The following is a 25,394-nucleotide window of genomic DNA, read 5'->3' on the forward strand; positions in this document are numbered from 1 at the left end:
ATTTTGCAGTTCTTAGTAAAGGCTTGCTTTTCATTTTCCTCCTTTCATTTGATACTAGAGTTTTTTAATTAATAAAATTTTGAACTGATGAGGGAGAGTTTGCAGTATTGCTCCTAATTACAAATTATACTTACTTGATTTCCCCCACCCATCAAGGCAAAATTGAATGCTTACTTTGTACTTCCTAATACTTTTCTTACACTTCTGTCATAGTACTTGCCACGTTGCTGTAGTCTTGGCTCTCCTAGATAGCATCCTTACTTTATTCATCTTTATATTTCCAATGCTTAGCACATAATAGGCTGTATAAGAGATGTACAAAACTTAGTGATGCAACCCAGTGCAGGCTAAAAAGAGTATAGAAAATCTCGTTGGGGAAAGCCCTCTAAAACAATTGAAATGATCATTGATGCCTTAAAGGGTTAGGAAAAGGAAGGTCATAAACAGAAGGCTTATATAGATAAAAAATTAAAGGCACAATAGCAGGATTTATTTACAGGTTGGTGAGTCTAATTAATTAAAAGTTTAAGAATAGATAGTACAAAGCCAAATATAGAGAACTGAATACCAAACTGAGAAGCTGAAATTGTCCTTTGGTATTGGGTAACTGATTTGATTGATCAGTAAACAAAGACAGTACCTCTTTGCATGTTGCAGGTATTGGCCCTGAATTTAAACTCCACGTGTAAATTTTGGGGAGGTAGTCTCCTCATTTATTGTTTAATTTATATAAATCTCTCTCAACCCTGAAAATTAGGTGTTTTCACAGCTCATAGGTAGAAACAGGCACCTAAGTCATTCCTTGTTCTTTGTAAACACCCAGTGAATGCATACCTTCATTGCTTTGGTCGTTCTGTTTTCTTTGCTGGAAAATCCCTTTCTGTTGCCGTGTTTTCAACTCCTACCCCACCTTTCAAGTCCAGCTGAAATTCGGTGTCTTCTAAAAAAACTTTACCTTATTAGTCCACAGTGAAGTAATTTTTCAGAGTGGATCCCATAGTCTCATTCTCATAATTCCTCATTATGTGCGTTTTCTATTTTCAATTTAGACTGTAAGCAACAACTAACATAAAGCTGTACGTGTCATAGATGCCAGTTAAATACATGGTATTTTTTTTTTTCATTTTCTTAAAGAATGATTCTTATATTCTAAGCAAGTATTTTGTAAGGGTAAAGTAGAGGAAGGAATGGATAAATGAAGGCACAAAATGATGGTAAAAGGCTCGTAAGGGCAGAGATTAGAAAGGAAGTGAGGGGTAATAAAAGGGAAGGAATAAAAAGGTATGTAACAAGGATTTTTTCTTTGGGTATACTGATCTTCTATGTATATCTTATTTTATTTTAATTTTTTTAAGATTTTATTTATTTGACAGAGAGACACAGCGAGAGAGGGAACACAAGCAGGGGGAGTGGGAGAGGGAGAAGCAGGCTTCCCGCCAAGCAGGAAGCCCGATGTGGGGCTCGATCCCAGGACCCTGGGATCGTGACCTGAGCCGAAGGCAGACGCTTAATGACTGAGCCACCCAGGTGCCCCTGTATATCTTATTTTAGTTGCTGAATGTCATAACCATTTTATATTTTTCCCTAGGGAATCTGGATGGCTCACTCAGGTTTATCAGTAGTTGCTAATGTAATGATTTGAAAGTCTCCTATAATCTATTTTTTTTGTCATTAAAACTTAAATACTCCTGAAGGATTTTTTAGTTACTATATGCTTAAAACTATAGTTTTTACCTTTTGAATTTTAATAGCAAACTACATTACTGTGAAGTGTTGCCACAAAGCTGTATTAAATTTGGAGAGAGAAAAGGGGGGTAATATCAAGAAAGATCTTTGGAGTACTTTCTTCCTCTTGAAAGTTTGGGGAGAATCTTGTCATTTATTTGTTTACCAGAGAGTTGAAGCTAACTCATTCTCAGATCAGAGTCTGAGCTTTTAAATGCTGAGATAGGTAGTACATTCTTTTTATCAATTTTGACCTATTTATTTTGTGAGCACATTTTTTAGAGATGACTTAAATCTCTCTTCTATGGATAAAAATTAGTCTCATCCAAAAGCAAGTAAATATTTACCTTTTTTTTTGCTAGCTGTGACAATAACATGGTCATTTAAATTTTTGTGCTCTGTACCATAAGCTAAAGAAGTGTATATTTTATGTTATTTACTTAGCTTTTAGGCAAAGCAAATACCATTTACTGGTGTGGTAAATATATAGAAAGCTTATTCTGCAGTTTTTTAGTGACAAACTGCCAGTATCTGAAGTTTATTTGACAAACCATTTTCTGTAAATAATTGGTCTGTTATTTTCCACTGCTGTTTTGATGGCTAGTTCAATTTTTCTTTAAATATTAAGTCTTCAGTATTGTTGAATGCTGTTAATGGTTTGGATCAGGGTAAGACCTAGAAAAATTATACCTTATGAAAATAATAACTAGCTAGTAAGTTTGAGAGCCAGTATACTGTAGTGGTGAATAATTTGGGCTCTGGATTTGGAGAAATGGGTTCTAAATACATTTTTGCCACTGTGCAGTTTTGGGAAGCTTCTTGACCTATCTGAACTCCTGTTTCATTATATATATAGAAATTCATATTTCCAGGATATGTCATTAAATTATGGTAATCCTATTTGTTAGTTTTTAAAAACTTTGGCATGAAATTGATACATTTTAAGGTTGACTTTAAAATCTAAAAGTTGGTGTAACAGCTTTGAAAGCAAGTTTAAATGATATTAATACCAACATTAATGTTTCTTTTAGGAGAAATTTTATATGTGCATGTATAACTGTCCATGTTCTGTGAACCAACTCTGTATTCTGTTGTCTTTTAAGATAGAAATATATGGGCCACTAATAATAAGGAAGTAATTATATTAGGAAATAATTAAGTACATATGGTCTTACTGAAGTATGGAACTATTAAGTAATCTTTGGGTAATCCAGGAAATATTTAGATACCTAGAAAGCTCTTTTTAACAGTATACAAACAATTTTAAACAGACTTGAGTTCTGTGACAGTTTATTTTACAAAAGTAATGTATACAGTTTTCCCATGAAACTTGCCATTATAGTATGGCTAGTCCAGAATTGTTCTGGATTAAGTTCTAAAATTAAGAAAATGAGTATTCCATCCTTCCTTTTTCTTTACTTTTCTCTCTTTCTTGAAATACAGATAAAGTCTTTTCCAGAATATTTTATACACCCCCCACACACATGTATGTACTTCTCCCTCCCGTTTTAATAGGTGGGGAGATCTGTTTTACCTTGGATCTGTAATTCTTGTAACATCACTGTAATATAGTCATTGATGTTCAGAATATTGAAATGTGTTATAGTTTCAGAGCTAAAAATAAAAGACATAATAAGTTCATTATAGTTTGTTTACTTGAAAATTTTTCAGTGGATAGGATAGGAAAAAATTCCTTTTTTGTTTAAATGTTTGGTTAATTATAGCATCTTATACTAGTTAATTAGTTAATTAAGATTTTAATGTATTTTTTTACGGTAAAAAATTTTATTCTAACAGTCTTCTTTGTGATTTGTGGCATTTGGTCTATATATGTAAGCCTAGAGCACTTTAGAAATATTAACTGCAATTACCATCAATTGAGTACTTAACTCTCTGCCAGTCATCATTCTAAATGTATTGAATGTTTCCAGTCAACTGATCCTCACAACAAACAGCCCAGTGAGGTAGGCACTATTATCTCCTCTCAGATGAGGAAACTGAACCATGGAAAGGTTCTTTAGCTTATCCAAGGTGACTCAGCTAGTAAGTATTATAGCTAGGATTCAAAACTGGTACACTAATCTTTATTGTCCGGTATGTAATTGCTGTCTCCCCCAGATTTTACAATCAGGTTAACTATTTTAATAATATATAAATATAGTCATCATATTAAAAAAAACAAAAAACAAAGTATTGACTCTTACCTGAACATTTGCTGAGCTCTTTAATTAGTATTGGGTGTTGTATTAGGCTGTAGAAGAGGGTATCACCGTAATAGATGACTAGGTATTAGTACCACTAGAAATGGTAATCAAGATTTTAAAACCTGGGATTAAAAAAATATATTCATTAATAAGTCATTTTCTACTTTTTTGGTGTGATTTTAGTTATAACTGGTTTGATTTTGGTAAATTAGCCTTTATCATGACAGTAATCTTGATGAGTAGATCAGCTCAGCTGTAGTCTGATTCAATGATTATTTAATAATGATATACCTAAAATCCATTAGAATGTTTCACAAGGATTAATTTTGTTTTCTTTTTTCCCCTTTAGTAAAATAAAACAGGGTCTGTTACCTAGCTTGGAAGATTTGCTGTTCTATACAATTGCAGAAGGACAAGAGAAAATACCTGTTCATAAATTTATTACAGTACGTTTTTATATTTTTCTATCTTAAACTTTTTAAAAATCAGTAATCCTGAATCAATAATACAGTAATATTGAAATGTAGTCTTAAAGGTCATCTGACGCTGTTTCTGTTATTATGTTTTCAAATTTTCATCATGCTCATTTCAAGGTAATCAGTGAAAGAAAATGAAAGAAACAATGAGAAACTTGTCCAGAAAGTGGGTAATAGTGATACTAAAATGCCCATATACGTATTCAGGTCCTGGGTAGAAGTTTTTATATACAGGAATAAAAACTTGTAGTTGGAATAAGCATATACATTATTTGCACTATGTATTTACAAACTCTTATTTTTTTAAAAACAGGCACTCAAATCTACAGGATTGCGAACGTCTGATCCCAGGTTGAAAGAGTGTATGGATATGTTAAGATTAACTCTTCAAACAACATCAGATGGTGTCATGCTAGACAAAGATCTTTTTAAAAAGTAAAAATTTCTGCCAAACCTTTAATGGTGATTTGCTATGCTATATGGTGATTTTTCTTTTAAAACAAAATTGCATCTTTGAAGGCCAGTGCTTCCTGTGTAACTGAAAAAAAAGGGGGGATTTATAAACATCAATTGTTTGAAGAACGTGGTGCACATAAAGTTCTATAACACACAGGGGCTAAGAGTAGACTTTCTTTGAAACTGCTCTAAGGAAATGTAGGCATGGATGTTTCCAATTTACAGTATCTTGAAATTGCAGTGTGTTTGAATAGAGCATACTCTGTCTTGTCACAGCTTAAATTGATCTCCAATTCATCTGCATGTCTTACAGGGTTTTTCCATATGGTCTCTGTTTCTTTCCTACAAGGTGATTTAGATGACATCATAAAATGAGAAGGCTTCAGAAAGCATGTATTCCTTAGATTTACATATCTCCATTGTCTGCTTCTTTCTTCAGACATATTAATACATAGGCTTTTGACTACTTCTATTTCCCTCAGAATATTTAAAAACTGAAGACACTTTAGAGATTAATGCCTTGATTTGGTTGAATGAGCATACTTATTTTGATTTTCCTATATTTGCCTATTTGTTTAGTATTTATCTTCATTAATGTGTTCCTACTTGTCTGATTTCTTAATGGTTTAAAAGATAGCATGTTTATAATGGATCCCAAAGAGGTAAATGGTATTTTAAACTACTAAGAGTTAGGTAAAAACCAGTATAAAACTGTAAACACTACTGTAAGACATTGGCTTTTTCTAGACCATAGGGTAAGTTGAGATAGATCCAAAGAATTCTAGCATTTCCCTTGAAAATTTATTTTTATGTATGTATGTATTTTTATTTATTTTTTCTTTTATTTTCTTTTGGGGACTGGATGATTTGTCCTAGGTAACTCCTGGGAATATCCTAGAGTATTAAGTCATTTGAAGGTGTGTTTAACTGAGGTTCTTCAGAGTTTCCTGGCATGCTATGAAGCACTGCTGACAGTTTTAGATTCTTGTCTTTTTACCACAAGGTTCTTGATTCTGTTAACTCAGATGTTAGAATTGGTGTTAGGAATTTTGAATCCTCAAAATATGTTTCTTTGTGGAGGGGAGGAAATAATTTCTTGTTAGCTGTGCCTTTGCAATAAGGATTATTTTTAGTATTCATGAACTGTCGGAGCAAAGTACTCTTGATTATGGTGCCTTCTGAAGAGTTATTTTGATGTATCTGAGAATGAAGTTGTCAAAGAGATGGTAGGTGGATATGTTGATAATAGGTATGAGGAATTGCTTTGGAATTTTAAATGAAAGTATTTTATACCTTTTTAGTCTGTTTAAAATTTTTTTGTGCTTTATCAACATGTTGCTATGTTTAAATATGAAATTAAAAGTAACAAATATACTGATTATGAAGCCAGGAAACATAATCATACAATTTTCTGCCTATAATTATAAAATAATAGCAATTACCATATTTTAAACACTAATCCAATTTTTTAAAAAAATTGATGAATTGTAATATAGGCAGTTCCCAACTTGACAAATGCTTAGTGTTTTGTATGAGCAGGCAATGGAAAAGTCTCCATCTATACGCATAATGATTTCTCTTTTCATCTCTAGAATGAAGTAATTCAAAACCTTTGACTATTAACCTTTTGGGGTCACCTAGAAAGGTGATTGCTCCAGAGAATTTTTTCCAAATAAGAAGTTTTCTAGTTTAGTGTTGCCTTAAATAAACTATCTCCTCTCCAATGCAGGTGGGAAGGAGATGTTACAGTGGAATTCCATTTTCTCAGAGAAATAATTTATAAAGGTGGATAGGTTTGGTTGAAGTCAGTGTGTTGATTTTACCTAAAAAACATTGTTGGTTAATATATTTAGCCTTTGAGGGTAATCTGAGAAACAACTATTACATATGATTTGTTTTTTAAGGGAAAGTGTGTTCTAAGCATGCTCTTTGGAGCATAATCTGTTTGAAAGTTGGAGACTGCCTGTACCCATCTAGATAATTAATTGTTTTTAATGCTAATAATCCTTTAACTGATAGAAGTAGAAAATTATGTTGAAAATGAATGCCTTATTTATGCATTTTTAACCATACAGATATTAGAGCTATTTTTATGTGTGATCATAATTTTTTGGTCTTCTCTGTTTTGGAGGGAAATGAATGGCAGTCTTGCATTTGTATATTGATTTTTTTTTTAATTCATATCCATTATATTATCTCACTGATGAAAAATTCTGAGATACTTTCTAAAGCATGTGCATTATAGTTGTTAATCATAAATATTTAAGAAGAAAGATTATTATTCCCGCTTTACAGATGAGGAAACTAAACAAAGCATGAGAAAGATATGACTTGCTGAAAAGTATGAACCCTTCCTTCTCAGAATTCATTTTTATATAGGACTTCTAATTTTCTAGTTCCTTTCATGACATCTGTATTCAAATAACTCCCAATGAAAACATTTACTACCTGTAATTTTCATCAGTTTGCAGTAGACACTTTTTTGAGTGGTAAGATTGCTTGTGTTGGCCACAGTAATTCACCAGTGAAGTCAGTTACCACAACTTTACCAGCACCTTCTAGCAGAGGAGAAAACAACAAACCAGTTTCACTGACTGTACAGTTTGTTAATTATAAAGCTTCCTTTTAAAAGTGCTGATTAATTTTAAATAGTTAAATAGTAGTAGGTTAATAATTTAAGTTTGGCAGCCCTCATATTTTTTCATGTATAACTTTTTGAAAAATTAGGATTTAGTTTTGATACAGATACAGTGATTTAAGATCAGGAATTGTTTTAACTTTTTCCTGCTGAGAAATGTTTTCTTTAGTATAATTTCTTTACAACTCTCATATGTGCAAATTGAATTGCTATTTAAAACGTTAAATATTAAATCAGTGGCATGCTTAATAATTTTTAGATTAACATTGAAACTATGAGAAAATAATTTATCGAAGTTTATTGAAGTAAATATCTGTTATCTCTGAGATGTCAATTATTTCTATGTTGGTTAATAATGGAAATTAGGACTATAATTTTTCATGTTGTAATTGGGACACATCTTTATCATTGGAAATAACCTGTATTATTTTAAATCAATATTTTAATTTTATACTGACCAAATGAGTATATTCTCTGAATTTTTAATTAATAGTTAAAAGTGAAATCTGACTTAATTTTAATTCGATGTTTCATTTAGATCAATTTTAATTAAAATGCTGAGATATAAAAACTAAAAAAGAAATACTGAGTGTTTAGTTCTTCATTTCTCTATAGTTAATGCAAGTTATTTACTTATAGGTACAGTTTTCTTACCTATAAAGTAAGGAAATCCTCTTTCTCAAAATCATCTTTCTCAAAATTTTCATGGTTGAACAGATGAATAGTATTTGAAACTTACTTTTTACTAAAAAAAAAATGCTAATTTGGATTTTTTTTTTTCTTCCCAAAGAAGGTAATATAGTACCACATCATTTACCTGTGAGGAATCCAGTTACATAACTTTCCATAGTTAGTGGCTTGACTTTCTCTTACTGAGTTACTGAGACTCTTAAGAAGATGAGCTTAGAAGATGGTTTGCTGTAACCTATTTGAAAAGCTCTTCTTTAAGGTTACATTAATATATTGATTTTCTGGCTTAAGTCCTTTTAGAACAAAGCAGAATATTGGTTCAAATCGTTAGATTTCATGCTCTCCCATCCACATGGTTTACCGTTATCTTTTTAAATAGTTTTTAACAATGAGACCTTTTTATTCTGTAATGTATTACATATCTTATAGTGAATAGAATAATATGATTTCATATTTTTGGTGATTCATATAATGTAAAGTTAATTACTCTTCTTTATAAATAATTTTTTTAAAACTATACATTATTGTTACAAGCATTTTAATAAGTATTTTATTCTAATCTGACTAAATAAAGTTGATTTTATTTCTATTTGTTAGCTTGGAAATACAGATTTTTCAAACTGTAATTTAGCAAAAATGTTAAAATATAAAGTTTAGTTTTTTGTGAAATACTACTAATAGTTATATAGGAACTAAGGGATATGTCTGAAGTTACTTAATGGATCAATAAACAGGATCTCAGCTATGACATATTAAAATCCAATTTTTGTTCACCAAATGTCATGCTGACATATATTCTTAACCTTGGTGGGCTTAAGAAACTTGTCTTTAGATGCTCTTGATATTTAACCTGGTAGAATGCTCTGCTATTTTATCTTTGACACAATTTTTAGGCAATCTCATTTATTTCTTTAACTTGTTCAACAGCTTACAAGAAACTGCATGAAAGACTGCTTGAAGGAAAGAAAATAATACAGAAAGTATAATTTATAGATTCTAGTTTATTGTATAAAATGATGAATTTCTCTATTGTTTAAATATTCTCCTAATTAATATTGTTATTACCAAGTACTAATATTTGAAAGGCACCCAGTAAATTAATTTTTTTTTCACATTCCACAGATGTGTTCAAAGCAACATTGTTTTGTTGACACAAGCCTTTAGAAGAAAGTTTGTCATTCCTGACTTTATGTCTTTTACCTCTCACATTGATGAGTTATTTGAAAGTGCTAAAAAGCAGTCTGGAGGAAAGGTAACATTTTTGATGTGAATATTTTCCTAAACCAGTCACTTAATTCAGCTCAAGTTGAGGTATAGAAATTCAAGTTGTGGAGTTTTCTTGTGCTTTGCTAGTTAAGAAATTTAAGCTAAGTGAAGCTACTGGATTAAATGCTTTTAAAATATTTTAAATATTCAATTTTGTTATTTGGGCTACAAAGAAATATTAAGTTTAAGAATTCTTTTTTATTTTCAGATGATGGAAATGGCTTTTAACTCATTAAAAAAACAGTAACTTTATTAAGAATTTCTGTAAATGTGATATCCTTGAACATTAAATTTAAAAAATTCTCTAAATAAAATAACAAGGGCTGTTTTATTTTTTCTCTGTATTGAAAGTTTTTAGAAATGAAACCCTGCTACCATGACTTCGATTAAAGAAGTTCTATTTCTTTACCTTTTTTTTATTTTATTATGTTATGTTAATCACCATTCATTACATCGTTAGTTTTTGATGTAGTGTTCCATGATTCATTGTTTGCATATAACACCCAGTGCTCCATTCAGTATTTGCCCTCTTTAATACCCATCACCAGGCTAACCCATCCCCTCACTCCCCTCCCCTCTAGAACCCTCAATTTGTTTCTCAGAGTCCATAGTCTCTCATGGTTCGTCTCCCCTACCGATTTCCCCCCCTTCATTTCTCCCTTCCTACTATCTTCTTTTTTTTTTTAACATATAATGTGTTATTTGTTTCAGGGGTACAGATCTGTGATTCAACAGTCTTACACAGTTCACAGTGCTCACCATAGCACATACCCTCCCCAATGTAAAAATCAAGTCTTAGTTCCTCTTTTAGACTGCTTTTCTAGGAATTGAGGATGCATTGGAAAACATACGGGATGAGGGAGACTGAGAAAAGTCAGTTAGATCTTACCTGTAATCCTTAAATCTCTTCTGCCCTTAGTTTTTATGAATATTATAAAAGATAGACCACAAAACCATTGAGAGCTATAAAATAACTCTTCATTAGTGGAAGCTAAATTAAGATAAATTTTTTGATAGAAGAAATATTATTTGCTTGTATTCTGTTAATTTTTTCCCAATATTTTGTATAGGTTGCAGATTATATTCCTCAGCTAGCCAAGTTCAGTCCTGATTTGTGGGGTGTGTCTGTGTGTACAGTAGATGGACAGAGGTGAGTTTATTTAATATTCATGAAAACCAACTGTAAGCTTTCAATTTTACGTAACAGCATGAGGTAGAGAGGACCATTTTCTGTGTTGGAAATTAGCCATAACATGATAGGAATTCAAGAAGGAAAATAAGTTTAGATTTTAATTTAATTTTTAAAAACTCAACTGAAGTAGTCTTACACTAAATTTCATGAGGCATTTCATCTCATTCACAGTTGTAGTCTTGTTATTTGAGTATTTATTTTTCAAGTACCTGCAATTACAGTTTTTCTTAGGAGAAGCAGACTTGTCAAAACATGAAATTATTCACTAATGAACTGACCACTAATCAAATTGGTTCCCATTTCTTAGTTTAACATTAACAGCCTCTCACTGTCATTGTTGCTTATGCTCATGATATGAGCGGTGTGATAGTTAAGACAGTACAGTATGATAATAGTCTTTCCGTCTGTCATTTGCAAAGTGAAAAGTCATTTGCAAACTTGCAGGATCTCGTAAGTCCATGAAAGTGATCTTTGGGAAGTGCTCAAGCTATAGGCAGAGCCATTGACAAATGACGTTCTAGCAGAATTATAAAAAGGATAATGATGTGAAGGCACTTCAAAGAGAATGATTTGGTTTTAAAAACAATAAATTATGTGAGGCCCTTGAAAAATTGATAAAGTTCTGGAATATTTTTTCAAGAATGACTTTTTATTATGCTGTGAGCCAGATATAAGGATTTATTAATCATGTTATAATTTGGTTTTGTCAAGTCAGAAAAATTATGCCAAAAAAGAAAAATCAATTTTTTTATTCATTTGAAAGCTTAGCTCAGAGTTATAATCTTTGTGTTCCTTTGTTTTTTACTAAAGTATTTCTTTTTAAATTAAAATGTAACTTACATAAAGTATGGTGTACAACTCCTAAGTGTATACAGCTTTATGAATTTATACCAGTGATTAATTTTATCCTAAATTTTGTTAAAACTACAAGTCATTTAGCCTCATAATTTTCAGTCTTAAATACCTTCTAAGTGATCTTTTTATTTTTTACCAATAATCTTCCTCAAGTATTTACAGTAAAAAGACATATGGTTTAGCCCATTCATTCTTAAGGTATCTGAGGCCGAAAATTCCTCTAATACTGGCAGAGGTAAAACAAATACCTGGGTCTCTTAACTTCTAGTTTGTTGTTCTCTCCATTATGACAGGCTTTTGTTCTCATCTGGGCCTGTAAAATGTACTAACCATTAATTGTGTGTTGAATTAAATGTTGGGTGCTATAAAAGGATACAAGTACACGAGAAGACGTGGCTTTATTCTTATGGACCAAATTCTAGTATGGAGTGATAGCTCTGTTTTTGTATTTGGAGGAAATGGTTTATCAGGTAATGGAAATTTTTATATTTGGAGGAAATGATTATAATGCAAGGCTTGCACATGATTTTTCTCTTAAACATTCTCTGTGTGTGGTGATGATTCTTTTAGGTTAGTTGTCTCATCTAGAGAATTTTAAAAGTTGACTTTGGATTAGAACATATGTATTTTTAAATAAAGGTAATAAGACAGGCTCTTGTCAGGTTTTAGAATCATTGTCAAGTTGAAGTTATAGTCTGAATTAGAAATTATTCATAAACATGATAGGAAGAATATTATATATTTTTACTATCTATACATATGTATTATATTCCATAATATAGTTGGAAGTAAGGTGGCCGGCTCTCTGATGTTTCCTTGCCCTTTGATGTCTCCTCTAACCCCATTTTGCCCAGGGGTGGTTGTTAATATTACCGAGTTGCACTATGAATGAGTTTCACTCTGAATGAATGAGTGAGTGCTCTGTGTTGGGGCATAGTTCAGGGCACCTGGGATACCATTGAATAAAATAAAAATCTCTGCCCTTGTGAAGCTTACATTATGATGGGGTCAGTCACAGTTTTCCCATTTTTAAACCTATCTTGTAGTTCATGTACATCCCAGTTTGGAAACATATAAAGCTTTCTTTTTGTTCTATTGTTTAGATACATGGTAATAATGGTGCCATTAATGCCAGCTCTAATACAGTTTATAAAACTGGGTGCTGTTTATTTTAACAGGGCTGGAATTGTGAGTAGATATGGTTCATAGGATGAGGCGTTTATAGTCAAGGTCTCAGAGAATGGTATTGAATCCCAGACTGAGCTCTGTTTAAAAACTAACCACCACGGTATAGCCATGATTAAACCTATGAGTGAAAAAGTGGTGACTGATTTCTAAAAGGGCTAGTTCATTTTAATGCTTGAATACAGGTAGGAGTAAGGAGGGCCATACCCTCTTGGCCTCAGAGGAAAATTTTCACATTACTTATTTATTATCTAATTCTGAACCATATTATTACCTGCGTACTTTTAAGTTTTTGCCTTATTTGCAGTATTCTTCTTAAAATTTATATTTATTCTTTAATATCCAAGTAAACTTGTGGTTGAATTATGGGAAAACCTTTGTAAATTAGAATTAACGTGTAAAAATAACTCCAATTATTCAAACATTTTTTTCCAGTTGATTTTAATTATTTTTTAAATCTACTTTTAAATAGGCATTCTATTGGAGATACCAAAGTTCCATTTTGTCTTCAGTCCTGTGTAAAACCTTTGAAATATGCCATTGCTGTTAATGATCTTGGAACAGAATATGTGCATCGATATGTTGGGAAAGAGCCAAGTGGATTAAGATTCAACAAACTGTTTTTAAATGAAGATGGTAAGAATTACATAAAAGTTAGAAAAAGAAATACCCCATTTTCCTATTTAAATCTAATGCCTGGGTGGCTCAGTCGGTTGAGCATCTGCCTTCGGCTCAGGTCATGATCCCGGGGTCCTGGGATCAAGCCCTGCATCAGGCTCCCTGCCTACCGCTCCCCCTGCTTGTGCTCTCTCTCTCTGACAAATAAATCAAATCTTAAAAAAAATAAGAAGTTATTTTTTAATTTTTTTGAAGAAAATTAAAAACATTCATACTTTTTTTTCATTTCTCATGGAGTTTCTGTTAAACCCACAGACATAGTTTGTTTAATCACCTACTTAAAAAAAATTTTTTTTTTTTTAGGCCTCTCATACCATTGGAAAATGGACTAGGGAGAAGATGGGGCAGGGAGTAAGATTTTCTTTTCACTTCCTAAACACATATAGGAGAATATCTTGTAGTAAAATCTCACAGTGTCTGGGATTTGCTGTAAAATAATTAAGTGAGTATAGCTGGGAGTGCTGGGTGTGATTATTACTACATGTTAGTAATTACTGAGGCTAACTTAGATAGCTACATGGGTGTTTTATTCTTTCTACTTTTGTATTTTATATATATTTGAAAACTTCCAACATAACATGTTTTTATGGTGGCTGTGGTTGAAATAATGAGTATTTTTGCTTTTTCTTTTTCATAACATTTAATATTTGAAAGAAACATCTTGTATTAAATAGTTGGATAAGTATCACTGCTTAATAGGAATTCAAAAGCAAAGGGGGAGGACAAAGGTAGTTAGTACTTTTGATCTGATAGAGGTTTTATTTTATTTATTTATTTATTTTTAAAGATTTTATTTGTCTTTGAGATAAATAAATCTTTATTTAGAGAGAGAGAGGGAGAGCATGAGTAGGGGGAGGGGCAGAGGGAGAGGGAGAAGCAGACTCCCCACTGAGCAGGGAGCCCCATGCAGTACTTGATCCCAGGACCTGAGATCATGACCTGAGCTGAAGGCAGATGCTTAACCAACTGAGCCACCCAGGCACCCCTGATAGAGGTGGTTTTTTGTTTGTTTGTTTGTTTTCCGTGATAGAGGTTTTAAATCTAAACACCAACCTATGTATTGGTTTCTATATTTCAGTATTTCCTACATATGCTGTCTTTCTCATTTTGTGATGAGTTAAGATAGAATCAAAGAAAGAAAGAAAGTGAAGGAATTTAGTGGTTGCAATAATGGTTGTGAGAAATATACTTTTGCATTTTTTGTTTGTGCTGGATGAAAAATGAAATGTGCCTTATACTTATTATTGTTTTATTTAATTTTTTTAATGAAGTTATAAGAATGGTATTTTCTTGGGGCGCCTGGGTGTGGCTCAGTTGGTTAAGCATTCAACTCTTGATTTCAGTTCAAGTCATGATCTCAGGGTCCTGGGATTGAGCCCCTCATGGGGCTCCGAGCTCAGCAGGGAGTCTGCTTGAGATTCTCTCTCTGCTTGTCCCTCTGCCCCTCCCCACTGCGCCCTGTTTATTTCTCTAAAATAAATAAATCTTAAAAAAAAAAAGAATGGTATTTTCTTGTGCTTCTCTATTTGTTTTGAGAGCAGTTATGTTTTCTTACCTATTTTACCATAATCTTTCTGTCCTGATGCTGCATTTGATTTTATGGACATTATCACAAACTAACAATTTCAATAAGGACACATCATATGCAGAAGTACCTTATTTATTAAACCCAGTGATATCCAGATTTAATATGGAAATAATTAATATTTTTGTTCTATCAAGATTGAACATTTTACAAGAAAAAATATTTTCCCATATAAGTCAAAATAGAATAATATAGATGGTTCTGGTGAATTGTGATTTATTTTGAGAGAGGTATTTAAAGAATAGAAATGAACAAATACAGGAATTCAAATGTGAAGAAATATTTGAGAAACAAAAATAAATAAAATGAGCATGGAGAAAATGAACTTAACATTGCAAGTAATACATTTTTTTGTTTTGTAGATTTATGAGGTTAGAAATTATAATTTACTGACACAGTAGTCTATAAGAAAAAAATCATAAGAACTCAGGGATTTAGCACTGGTTTATAATAACTGAAACATAAAGTTCAACAAGAGGTTTTACCTTGATATTCTTTGACTTTTTCCAAGCCAGTCCCTCCACCTAAGCAATACCATGAGTCTTAGAAGTAATGGGAAAATGAAGGCCTCACTGTACCACTACTTCCCAAGTTCTGCATAGAGTCTATGCTCCAAAGTTTTGGTTTTAAACTAGCCCCAGATAAAAACAATTTATAGGTCTTCTTCATATTTAAAACTTCAAAGGTAGATTTATAGTGAAACTGTACACTTTGTGTATGTGCATGTGTCTGTGCATCTAGCATTACAAAATTGAAAAAAAAAATGTATTTATATTCTAGCTTTCTAAGATTGTGGTAAGTTGAGATTAATATGGATATAATAGATAAAGAAATTACAGTACTTTTTTAATATCAGTAGTTTTACAGTGCTTTTACAGCATAAAAACATTTTAGTCCTGTGGTGGAGAGTTGGCCTGACACTTTCTGTCATTATAAATGAGGAAATAAGTTACTTGATGGAGATAATCAATTTTGGAAACAACCGTCTCCTAGTGAAGTCTTTTTCTACCTTACAGTAGAAATTAGATTAATTAACAAATACTTACATTGCCTTCTTCCACTCTAATACATGGAGGAAAAAATACAAACTCTTATAAGTGTGTAATTGACAGAAACCAAAATATATATGTTGGTTTATATTGTGACGGATTTGAGAAAGGGACTGAATTGTATATAGAAAGAACAAAGTTTGGGTGGTTGGATAAGTGGGCACTGCAGGATTAAACTCTATATAGAATATACTTAATTTTTATATAGCCCTTTAAAATTCCAGTATAATACTTAAAATATAAATATCCATATTAAACTGAAATTAATACTTGTTAGTTCTTTAGTATATGCATTAGCAACCTTTGACTTAGCCTCAGTTATGAACCATATCTTTTTAAGGTTCATATGCTTAGCAGTTTGAGAAGCTTTTGCTTGTATAATATGAAAGAACTTTCTCCATGTCTTGTTCCTTTGAAAAGAACAAATACTTGCTAAAATTAAACAGTTTTGTGCATTTTAGTTAAAAGTACCCACAAATTTCAGATGTTGCCCAAGTCCATTTTGTCATTATACCAAGCTAATATATGTCATTACTTCAGATGGTAGCTTTTATTAATTAGCCTTAAGTGTTATTTCTGCTGTCATGAGTACTTTTTAATTAAAAATTCTAAATGGAACCTTTCAATTCTCCCTACCTACAGTGGAGCAGGAAGCAAGTAGATTTTTCAGTCATAGGTTTTAGACTGAGGTTTTAGACTGCAGTAATGCTGGTGTTATAATATCTGGTGTGTTTCCAAACACTGAGGTGTCTGGCTTTTGAGCCAAAGGCAGAGAGAGCAGTTGCTTACATCTGAAAGTTGCACTGTCATACCGTGAAATGCTTTAGTGTTCTTTGAAAGATCTTGAATGCAGCTGATGTATTTGCAGAATATTTATGATTTAGAAAATATTAAATGCACACATTTATGTGGTACCATTTGGAATACACACATTAGCTGCCTTGTAAAGGCCCTAGAGCCTAAACATGATGTCAAAAAACCGCAAAAGGACAGACGCATAAACATCTGCACAAACACAAATATAAACTAATTTAGCACAGCTTGATTTCCGTATTGTTTTCTGTCTGTATCTTATTTTTTTCAGGTGAATAATATTGGAAATTTTTTGTTTCTTAGCTCCCTTTTGCCATGTAGTACTTTTCTTTGACAGTAATTGCTCTCATTTTGTGTGATCTCAGAGAAGGCAAACTTCTCTTAGTGAGATTTGGAATAGGCGAACTCTTGATTGTAAATACTCTGATACTATACTCCAAATGTTAAAATTTAATATAATATCAGAGTATTTACAGTTTGGAACTAATCATCATTATGGGTAACCCAAAATGTACAGTGTTTAAACCATAGCTACTAAATCACATTGTTGATCTTATATTGAGGGGAAACTGGTAAACTGTCAATTACCTAATTTTTTGTCTTTATTTTTTAAAATAAAGAAAAATTTAACAATGTTATTGGGAGATACTTCACATGCCATATAATTCACCCATTTAGAGTGTGTGTTGGGGGGGGGGTGGGGTAGAAGGAGAGAAAAGAATCTTAAGCATGCAGGGCTGGATCTCAGGACCCTGAGATCATGACCTGAGCTGAAAGAGTCGGATGCTTAACTGACTGAGCCACCCAGGCACCCCCAGAACAGGCAAATCTATAGAGACAGAAAGTAGATTACTAGTTGCCAGGGGTAGGAGAGAAATGGATACTCACCGCTAATGGGTACAGGGTATCTTTTTGGGGTGACAAAAGTATCCCAAAATGGATTGTGGTAATGGTTGCACAACTCTATGAATATACTAAAAGCCAATGAACTCTCCTCCAAACAAAATTGAAAAGCTAAGAAATTGCTTAGTTTATAATAAGGACAAGCCTGGAGTTATACATCATTTTTGACACTTCTTAAATACGTTTTTACAGAAAAAAACTCTCTATTACATTCTGAGGCATGACATTTTAGGAGAAAAAGACATGAAATTATCTTTCATGAAGGCTTTTTTGGAAGGTCAATGGTAAATGTATTTTATCTTAGCCAGGAGCCATGATTTCCCAGATATCAGTGTAATCAGTTGATATTTGAAATTCTATTTGTTGTAAGAATTAAGAGAGAGGATTTTGGATGAACTTAAATTTTAAATAATTTTTTAAATCTTTATTGTCAGGAAATATAGAAAGAATACAGAATATAATTTAAATCCCCTGTAATATTTTTATCATAGGTATATCCCTTTATAGTGTTTGTTTTCTTTTTCTACATGTGTATGTGTATATTCATAAAAACAAAAATAAAGCACTTTTTAAAAAAGATTTTATTTATTTGACAGAACACAAGTAGGCAGAGTCCCCACTGAGCAGGACCCTGGGATCATGACCTGAGCCAAAGGCAGACACTTAACCAACTGAGCCACCCAGGCACCCCCAAAATAAAGCACTTTAAAAAGCAAGAGTGGTTTCATACTAGATGTGCTTTTTTCAAGGTTATTTTTTAATAGTGTGCCATGTACATTTAAGCATTTCATGTGTTTTAATTCATTCAAGAATTATGACTCACTGAGGTGTTGATGCTATTTATTACTCCCAATATACAGTGGGAAAATTGAGGCATAGTGAAGTTCAGTTACTTGCCCAAGGTCAAATAGCTAGTAAATGGTAGTTAGGAAATTTCGATGTACTTTAATACTACTATTCACTGTCTTTTGATACATGAATCTTTGTTTCCCTATATAGTTACTATAGAAGTATATTATTGGTTTGATAAGTAAATGACTTAAATGCATTCTTTCACCCTCTTTTCCCCCTGCCATAAAAGAACTGTAACAATATCTTACATAAAGAAAATAGATGTATGTTCATGGGAAATACCTATGCATCATAGAAAATGATATCAAGTATTTGAAATAATGCTATTGTTTTATATTTTATAGATAAGCCACACAATCCTATGGTAAATGCTGGAGCAATTGTTGTGACTTCATTAATAAAGGTAAAATGTTGACAATTCCTTTTAACCTAGTAAGTTTTTAAAAATAACTAAGGCATAAAGATGAATCTTGGATTAATTATGTAGACTTATGAAAAGTTTTGGTGTTAAAAAAATTAATCTTATGGTATAAAGCTAAAATTCTTATTTAAAAATAAATAATGTAATTTCAAGGATGAAATTAAAAACAGATGACTCATTGTAAGAGTTACTCAGTTACTCTTGACCTGAAGATCTGGCAAAAATTCAAAAAGAAGTCTCTGCTGAACAATAGGCACAGAGGTTTTTCTTCCTAAAGTTTTGATATTTTTTTCTTCCCTTTCCTTTTGGCTCTTTGAAAATGAACAGATGTAAACACAATTAAAAGCATTTTACTGTTAACTGTCATCAGCATATGTAGGAACAAATGTTCTGGTACTTTGTGTTAAGACAAAGTACATTTACCCTTGAACATTCTGAAGTCCTTTCTACTCTCAGGAGCTACATTCACAATTTTCATTTGAACTTCTTTCATTTCTTTTGCTTATTATCATAACTAAGTAAGACTTATTCCAATTATTAAGTTATATTATTTTTCCTATGCTTTGTTTTACATTGTATGTTTTGATTTTGATTGTTTTAGTGTCTGGTTTGCCTTAATAATTGGAAGCTCTAATGTTGTTTGGAATAAGTATTTGAAAATGATATGAGTGTGTGATATTGTTTAGATTTTTAATTTCTAATTATAAATTTCATTTATATTCAAATAAATCTCATTTATGTTTGGAATATTTATATACTTTCTTCAGTAAATCCGTGCTTATCTTTTCCAAGCATAAAAAAATATAACTACATGGCTTTGTAGATGCATTAGTGAGGACAGGATACCCTGGTTACACAAAGAATGTTTGGATATAAATTATGCCTTTGGCCCAATTAATAAAAACTTAACCTAATTTGTATACTAGAAATCCTCTTTCATGAATTTTATATGTTCATGAGAAAAGGCTTTAAAATAGAAGACTACTATGATAAGAATTCTGTATGTTTAGTTGTTATTTTAGCGTAAATACTTTGTAAGCATTGGCCCACTTAATCTTTTTAACTCTAGTGAGGTAGGTATTATAGCCAAGTATTATTCTTTAATGTAACTAATTTTAATAGACTGGAAATTTTTATTTGCCCATTATAACATCTAGCTATTCATGACTGTTTTACATAAGGTAAAAGTTGTCAGTTTGAGGTGAGAGAATATTTGTTGTAGAAAATTATAATACAAATCTGTGCTAGGCACAGTCCTTCCTTCAGGTAGCTTGCTTACCTTGTAGTGTGAGGTGGACACAAGTATGAATGGGTCCTTACAGTGAAATTCAGTAAACGTTGCGATGAGAGAAAAGTCTCTTTAATAATTGTTTAGATTTGAACAAGTAACAAATTAGAGGTAAGGAAAGTTATGATAATATAACCTATGTATTAGTGCTTGATGAGAAAACCACTAGAATGGTTCCAAACCTTTTTTGGGTCTTCCCAGAAAAATGTTCACATACGGTGATTATAAAACTTTAAGGAGTTTACAGACCCTTTGAAAGCTGATCTGTGAATCCAAGTTGAAGAATTCTTACATTGGAGAAAGAATAACATAGCACACCAATAGTATTTTCAGGAAAGGGCATACGTAAATGATAAAAAGAAGCCTTCCTTAACTGCATGCACTTAAACATCTTTTGTTTAATGATTCATGGGTTTCATATACTATACTGAAATGCTGCATGTGAGAAATGCATGTCTGGTCATATCACACCATCACTTCATCAGTTTCATTTCTCATGTTCAGTCATGAGCCATAAAAGTCACATTATATGAAACAGTGAAAAAAACACGTATACACAACATAAGTGTGGTTCAGTGTCCAACAGTGCAAAAATTTAACTGAGTCATCTTGTATTTATAAATTTGATCAGTGATTTTAAATATATAAACATTTTTAATTTACCGGCAAAGTTGAAAATGAGGCTTTGGGATATAGTTCATATTTAAGGTCACTTTCTTGGCATTTTTGTTTTGTTTTTAGAAGTGTTTCACAAATTTCTTTCTTTTTCTTTAATGAAGTTCATCTAAGTCTTGGAGGGGTATGTAATGTAATGTAATACTTCTTTAGACTTTTTTTTTTTTTTAAAGAATTCAGAACTCCTCTAAAAATCGGTGTGTTATCTGTGAAGGTTGTATGATCACATATTTATGAATTAGTAATTGAAATTGAGGTAACAAAACTATTGCCGGAAGGGTCTTCAAGTCCAGCCTTCTTACTTTATATAGATGAGGTGAAGAAACTGAGACTAGACAGGGACTGACAGCAGTAGAGTCAGGCTTGAGCTAAATCTGATGTGTTTGCTCTTCATTAGAATTCATTCTGCCATATTTAATGTAGGTGTTTGCTGTTTCTCTTGATGACATCTTTGTCTTTACCTAGCATAGTTATATTGTCCAAAAAGCAGAAGTTTTATTTTTTTAATTTTAACTTGTACAAAAGATAACAGTTTATTGGCTTAAAAGTCACATCTAATTTTTAGTGGGTGTAATATGGTCATTCTTTGGACGTTAGTCAGTACCTGCTATCTGTAAGGAACTAATAACCCTTTTCTCAAGGAGCTTGCATTTGAGTACCCAAAGCGTGGATATTTTACCATGGCTACTAGATGTAAATTTTGTTTTTTAGCTCTTTTAGTTGATGACCTTAAGGCTATTTTTTCTTTCGAACTTCAACTTTATTTGGTGCTATTAAAACATTCTCCTCATGTTAGTCTTCTCTCACCCCGCCCCAAAAAATTAAGTAGAGTCTTTAGTAAGACTCTTTATTTCTTAATTTTGTAGTATTGATATTTTTTCCTTGTAGGATTGGAGATGAGCCTCAGGAAATGGGGGAACGAGGCAGAGCAAGTATTCAAAAGGATTAGCAGATTGTGGAAAAAAGGAGGATTTGGACAGAAGGAACCTGTTGCATAAATTCTTAACTACTAAACTTATAGGAAAACTCCAATATTTAAAATTTTAAACAAAGCTTATATAGGTAAATACCTTCAAAAAAAAAAACACAAATGTCATTTTGTACTTAAAATGCACATAATTTTAAAAAACTATAAAATTAATATCCTTTCTTTTTCTTTGTGGTAACTACTAAGTTTAAAAGAATACTTTTTGATGCAGTTTGTTTTATCTGATGATGATAATATGGTTGCTTGATTTAAAAGGAAGAGTAAAAATAAATTTGAAAGGAGCACGGTTAACTCTGGATGAAATAGCAGTTACGTATGTAATTTTTTTCTTTGCAGTGGTAAAAACTTCACCTAGTTTTAGTTTAAAAGTTAAGGTCTTTGGATAACTTGAGGGTTAGGGTGGGAAAATGAGGATAACATATTTCAAGATAATTGCCATACTTCTGCTTTTTTATTTTAAAGGTAAAGAGTAAGTTACATTGTCTTCTGTGTTTGTCTCTCTTTATTCTAACAGTATTTTCCAGTTTTTGTCATTTGAAGAAATCTGATTTTTTTAAAAATCAGAAGTATTTTTAAATTTAAAACATCAGATTTTTTCTTTTTAAAAGACAATTCAGTCATACTCCATGAAAATAAGATGAATTTAGTTAGTATGTATATAGTGCTCAGTTTGGTTATGTTAGCAGCAACCTGTTGAATGTGCCTGTGAGCCACACTTTTAAGGTGATTTGTGGCTCTGGGGAGCACTGGATGATGTCTTGGATTTGGTGACTTTATCGTGTTAATTGTTTTATTCACTCCATGTTTATATCAGCTGAATTCTTTGAGGTTTTTTTTTTAATGAAAGGCAGATAATTTGTTGCCAACAGAATTTTTCTCTTTATATTTAGGTTAATCTAGATAATACTAGATTTAGAACATTATTTTTTACCTGTAATATCTATTTTAAATCCTCCAAGTATTATTTAGCTTTAAAGCATTTTCTGTGGCAAGATTAAAGAGTATTCTATAAAATCATTTTCAGTTACTTCTTTTTGCCTCTTTTATGCCTCTTTCCTCTGTGATCTCTAATTTTCAATTGGCTTTTACACCTCCATACTTTATGAATGGAATCAAGTGATTTGCTTACAAAATAACTGATTAATGCATGGACTTCAAATGAATCATTTTTATATTAAATTTATTAGCATATGTCCCTGTTAACTAATATTTTCACCTGTGTTTTAATGTATAATATATAATTGAGTTCAGGAGTATGTTGTAAAAACAGGCTATAAAAACACTCCAACATAGTTATATTAATTCTTTTAATAGCCAATGTTTAAAACTCTGTGCCTATTTATCACATTTTCATTCATAAAATTTTCTTCAATGAAATGGAAATTCTTTAACTTAGTGTAGGAATGTTTACAGAGAAATTAATTTGTATACTTTTCTAGTCTCTCGATCTGATTACTACCCTTTTCAAACAAAACATGGTTTGCTTTTTAAAAGTCATTTAATCTCCAGGATCCTGTAAGTCTTCTTTAACATATGAAAATCCCTTTAGAAACTTCCTTTATCTCTACCCCCCTACAACTTAAATGTATATAATCAGTCACTCCTCACAATCACAATGCAGCTCATTCTGCCCATGGGTCCTGTCCCCTTCCCTTAATAAAAACACTTTTTCACACCAAAAAAAAAAAAAAAAAATTGGTGAATGGATTTGGTAAATATATTTTCTCCAATTTATTTTTTTAAGTTTTCCTACTGTACTTACTAAATATCACTGTAACTTTTTCTAAAATTAAAATAACATATCTAATAATGGTTGTACAGTGACTTAAAACTGGGATAAACATAGGGGCGCCTGGGTGGCTCAGTTGGTTAAGCGACTGCCTTCGGCTCAGGTCATGATCCTGGAGTCCCTGGATCGAGTCCCGCATCGGGCTCCCTGCTCAGCAAGGAGCCTGCTTCTCCCTCTGACCCTCTCCCCTCTCATGTGCTCGCTCTCTCTCATTCTCTCTGTCTCAAATAAATAAATAAAAAAAATCTTTAAAAAAAAAAAAAAAAAAAAACTGGGATAAACATATCCCTGGTTATGGGAATTTTTTTCCAGGAGACAAAGGGACATTAATAGTTTTAAGACTATCAGTTTGCAAATCTCAGTTTTCATATATGTCTTGCTTAAAATTAGTCTGCCTTTGGTCCAGATTTCCTCCCAGTTTTCATAAGAAGGCATACTTCTCATGCGTCCCAAATTTTACTATGGTACACTGCTTCAGGTTATAAAAGCCTCTTGGGCACCAACAAAAGAGAACATTTTGAAATATTAGAGTCAGTGGTATTGAGGGTATGAATCATTGTAAAGAGTGGGAACAGCCCTCTGTATTCTAGGTTGTTTCTAGGTCTTTGGTTAAACAAAATGGACAGAGGATCTAATCAAGTTGTTAGTAAGAGCATTAAGTAGAATTTTTAAGGATGGATTGATTACTGTGTGACTTTTATATGTAAAGAACTGAGTGGTATTGCTATAACAAAACCTTTTCTATTTCTAACTACTCTATTGTCAGCAAGATTTCTCAACTCATACATCTGTAAAAATTTTAAATAGGAAGAGTAGAAAATAATCTACTTATACATGAACTAATTAAAAATCAATTACTATTTCAAAAAGAAAAGAATATTCTAAAGTAACAGTTGTAAATTAACATAGGACATTATTAACAAACACTTTTTTCTTTAACTTTTTATGAAAAATTTCAAACATATACAAAATAAACATGATAGTGTAACTAGCTCCCATGTACCCATTCCTGGCTTCTGATATTCATAACATCTCTTCTTCCACCCCTCTGTACCCCACTACTAGATAATGATGATGGATTTTTTTTTACAGTTTACATTTTTGCTTTTGGGGGGTTTACTCTATTTTGTATGTGTATGTGTGCTTTTTCCCTCACGTCTTTGCAAATAAACTTTATACAGTTATTTTTTTAGAAATTAAAATAACAGCATTTTGTGATGATTATTAGAGCCCATATATCCCTGGAGTGCACAGAATCTTCCCAAGAGATATAGGGGCAAATATATTTTATTGACTTAAATAATACTATTTCCAGGGTAGATATTAAGAATAAACATTAATCAAGTGCTTTTACTTTTAAATGGGGAAGTTTTGGGGAAAAACTTTCTTGGGTCAACAAAAATCAGTGAGATACTTTATTTTGCTTGTTTATATAATCTGCCTAGGACGTTTCAAGTAGCTTATCCAAAATGTTATATAATGATTGACATTGGTAAATATCAGTTTTTTAAAAACAGCATAGAAGCAAAACTCAATTGTGCTTTAATTTAGTAAGCTACAAAGTAGACCAAGCATGTGACCATAGTCTAGAGTTGGAAGGTTTTTTTTTTTCTTTTTATTAAACATGACAGCTAAATAAAGAAAATTGTATTTGTTCTGTAGGGCA

General features: G+C 31.8%; 1 protein-coding gene across 3 annotated transcripts in view; it reads left to right on the forward strand.

Moving 5' to 3' along the window:
• GLS (glutaminase) overlaps positions 1–25,394 on the forward strand; it is a 79,997-nt gene that overhangs the window by 11,372 nt on the left and 43,231 nt on the right. For all 3 annotated transcript variants that reach the window (XM_036065517.2, XM_036065522.2, XM_036065529.2), the window contains exons 2-7: positions 4,279–4,375; positions 4,719–4,840; positions 9,312–9,441; positions 10,526–10,605; positions 13,160–13,323; positions 18,912–18,970. In XM_036065517.2, coding sequence (XP_035921410.1) covers positions 4,279–4,375; positions 4,719–4,840; positions 9,312–9,441; positions 10,526–10,605; positions 13,160–13,323; positions 18,912–18,970 — 652 coding nt within the window. The remainder of the gene's footprint in view (positions 1–4,278; positions 4,376–4,718; positions 4,841–9,311; positions 9,442–10,525; positions 10,606–13,159; positions 13,324–18,911; positions 18,971–25,394) is intronic.

This window comes from Halichoerus grypus, chromosome 4 (assembly GCF_964656455.1).
Source record: "Halichoerus grypus chromosome 4, mHalGry1.hap1.1, whole genome shotgun sequence".
NCBI classification, from domain to species: Eukaryota; Metazoa; Chordata; class Mammalia; order Carnivora; family Phocidae; genus Halichoerus; species Halichoerus grypus.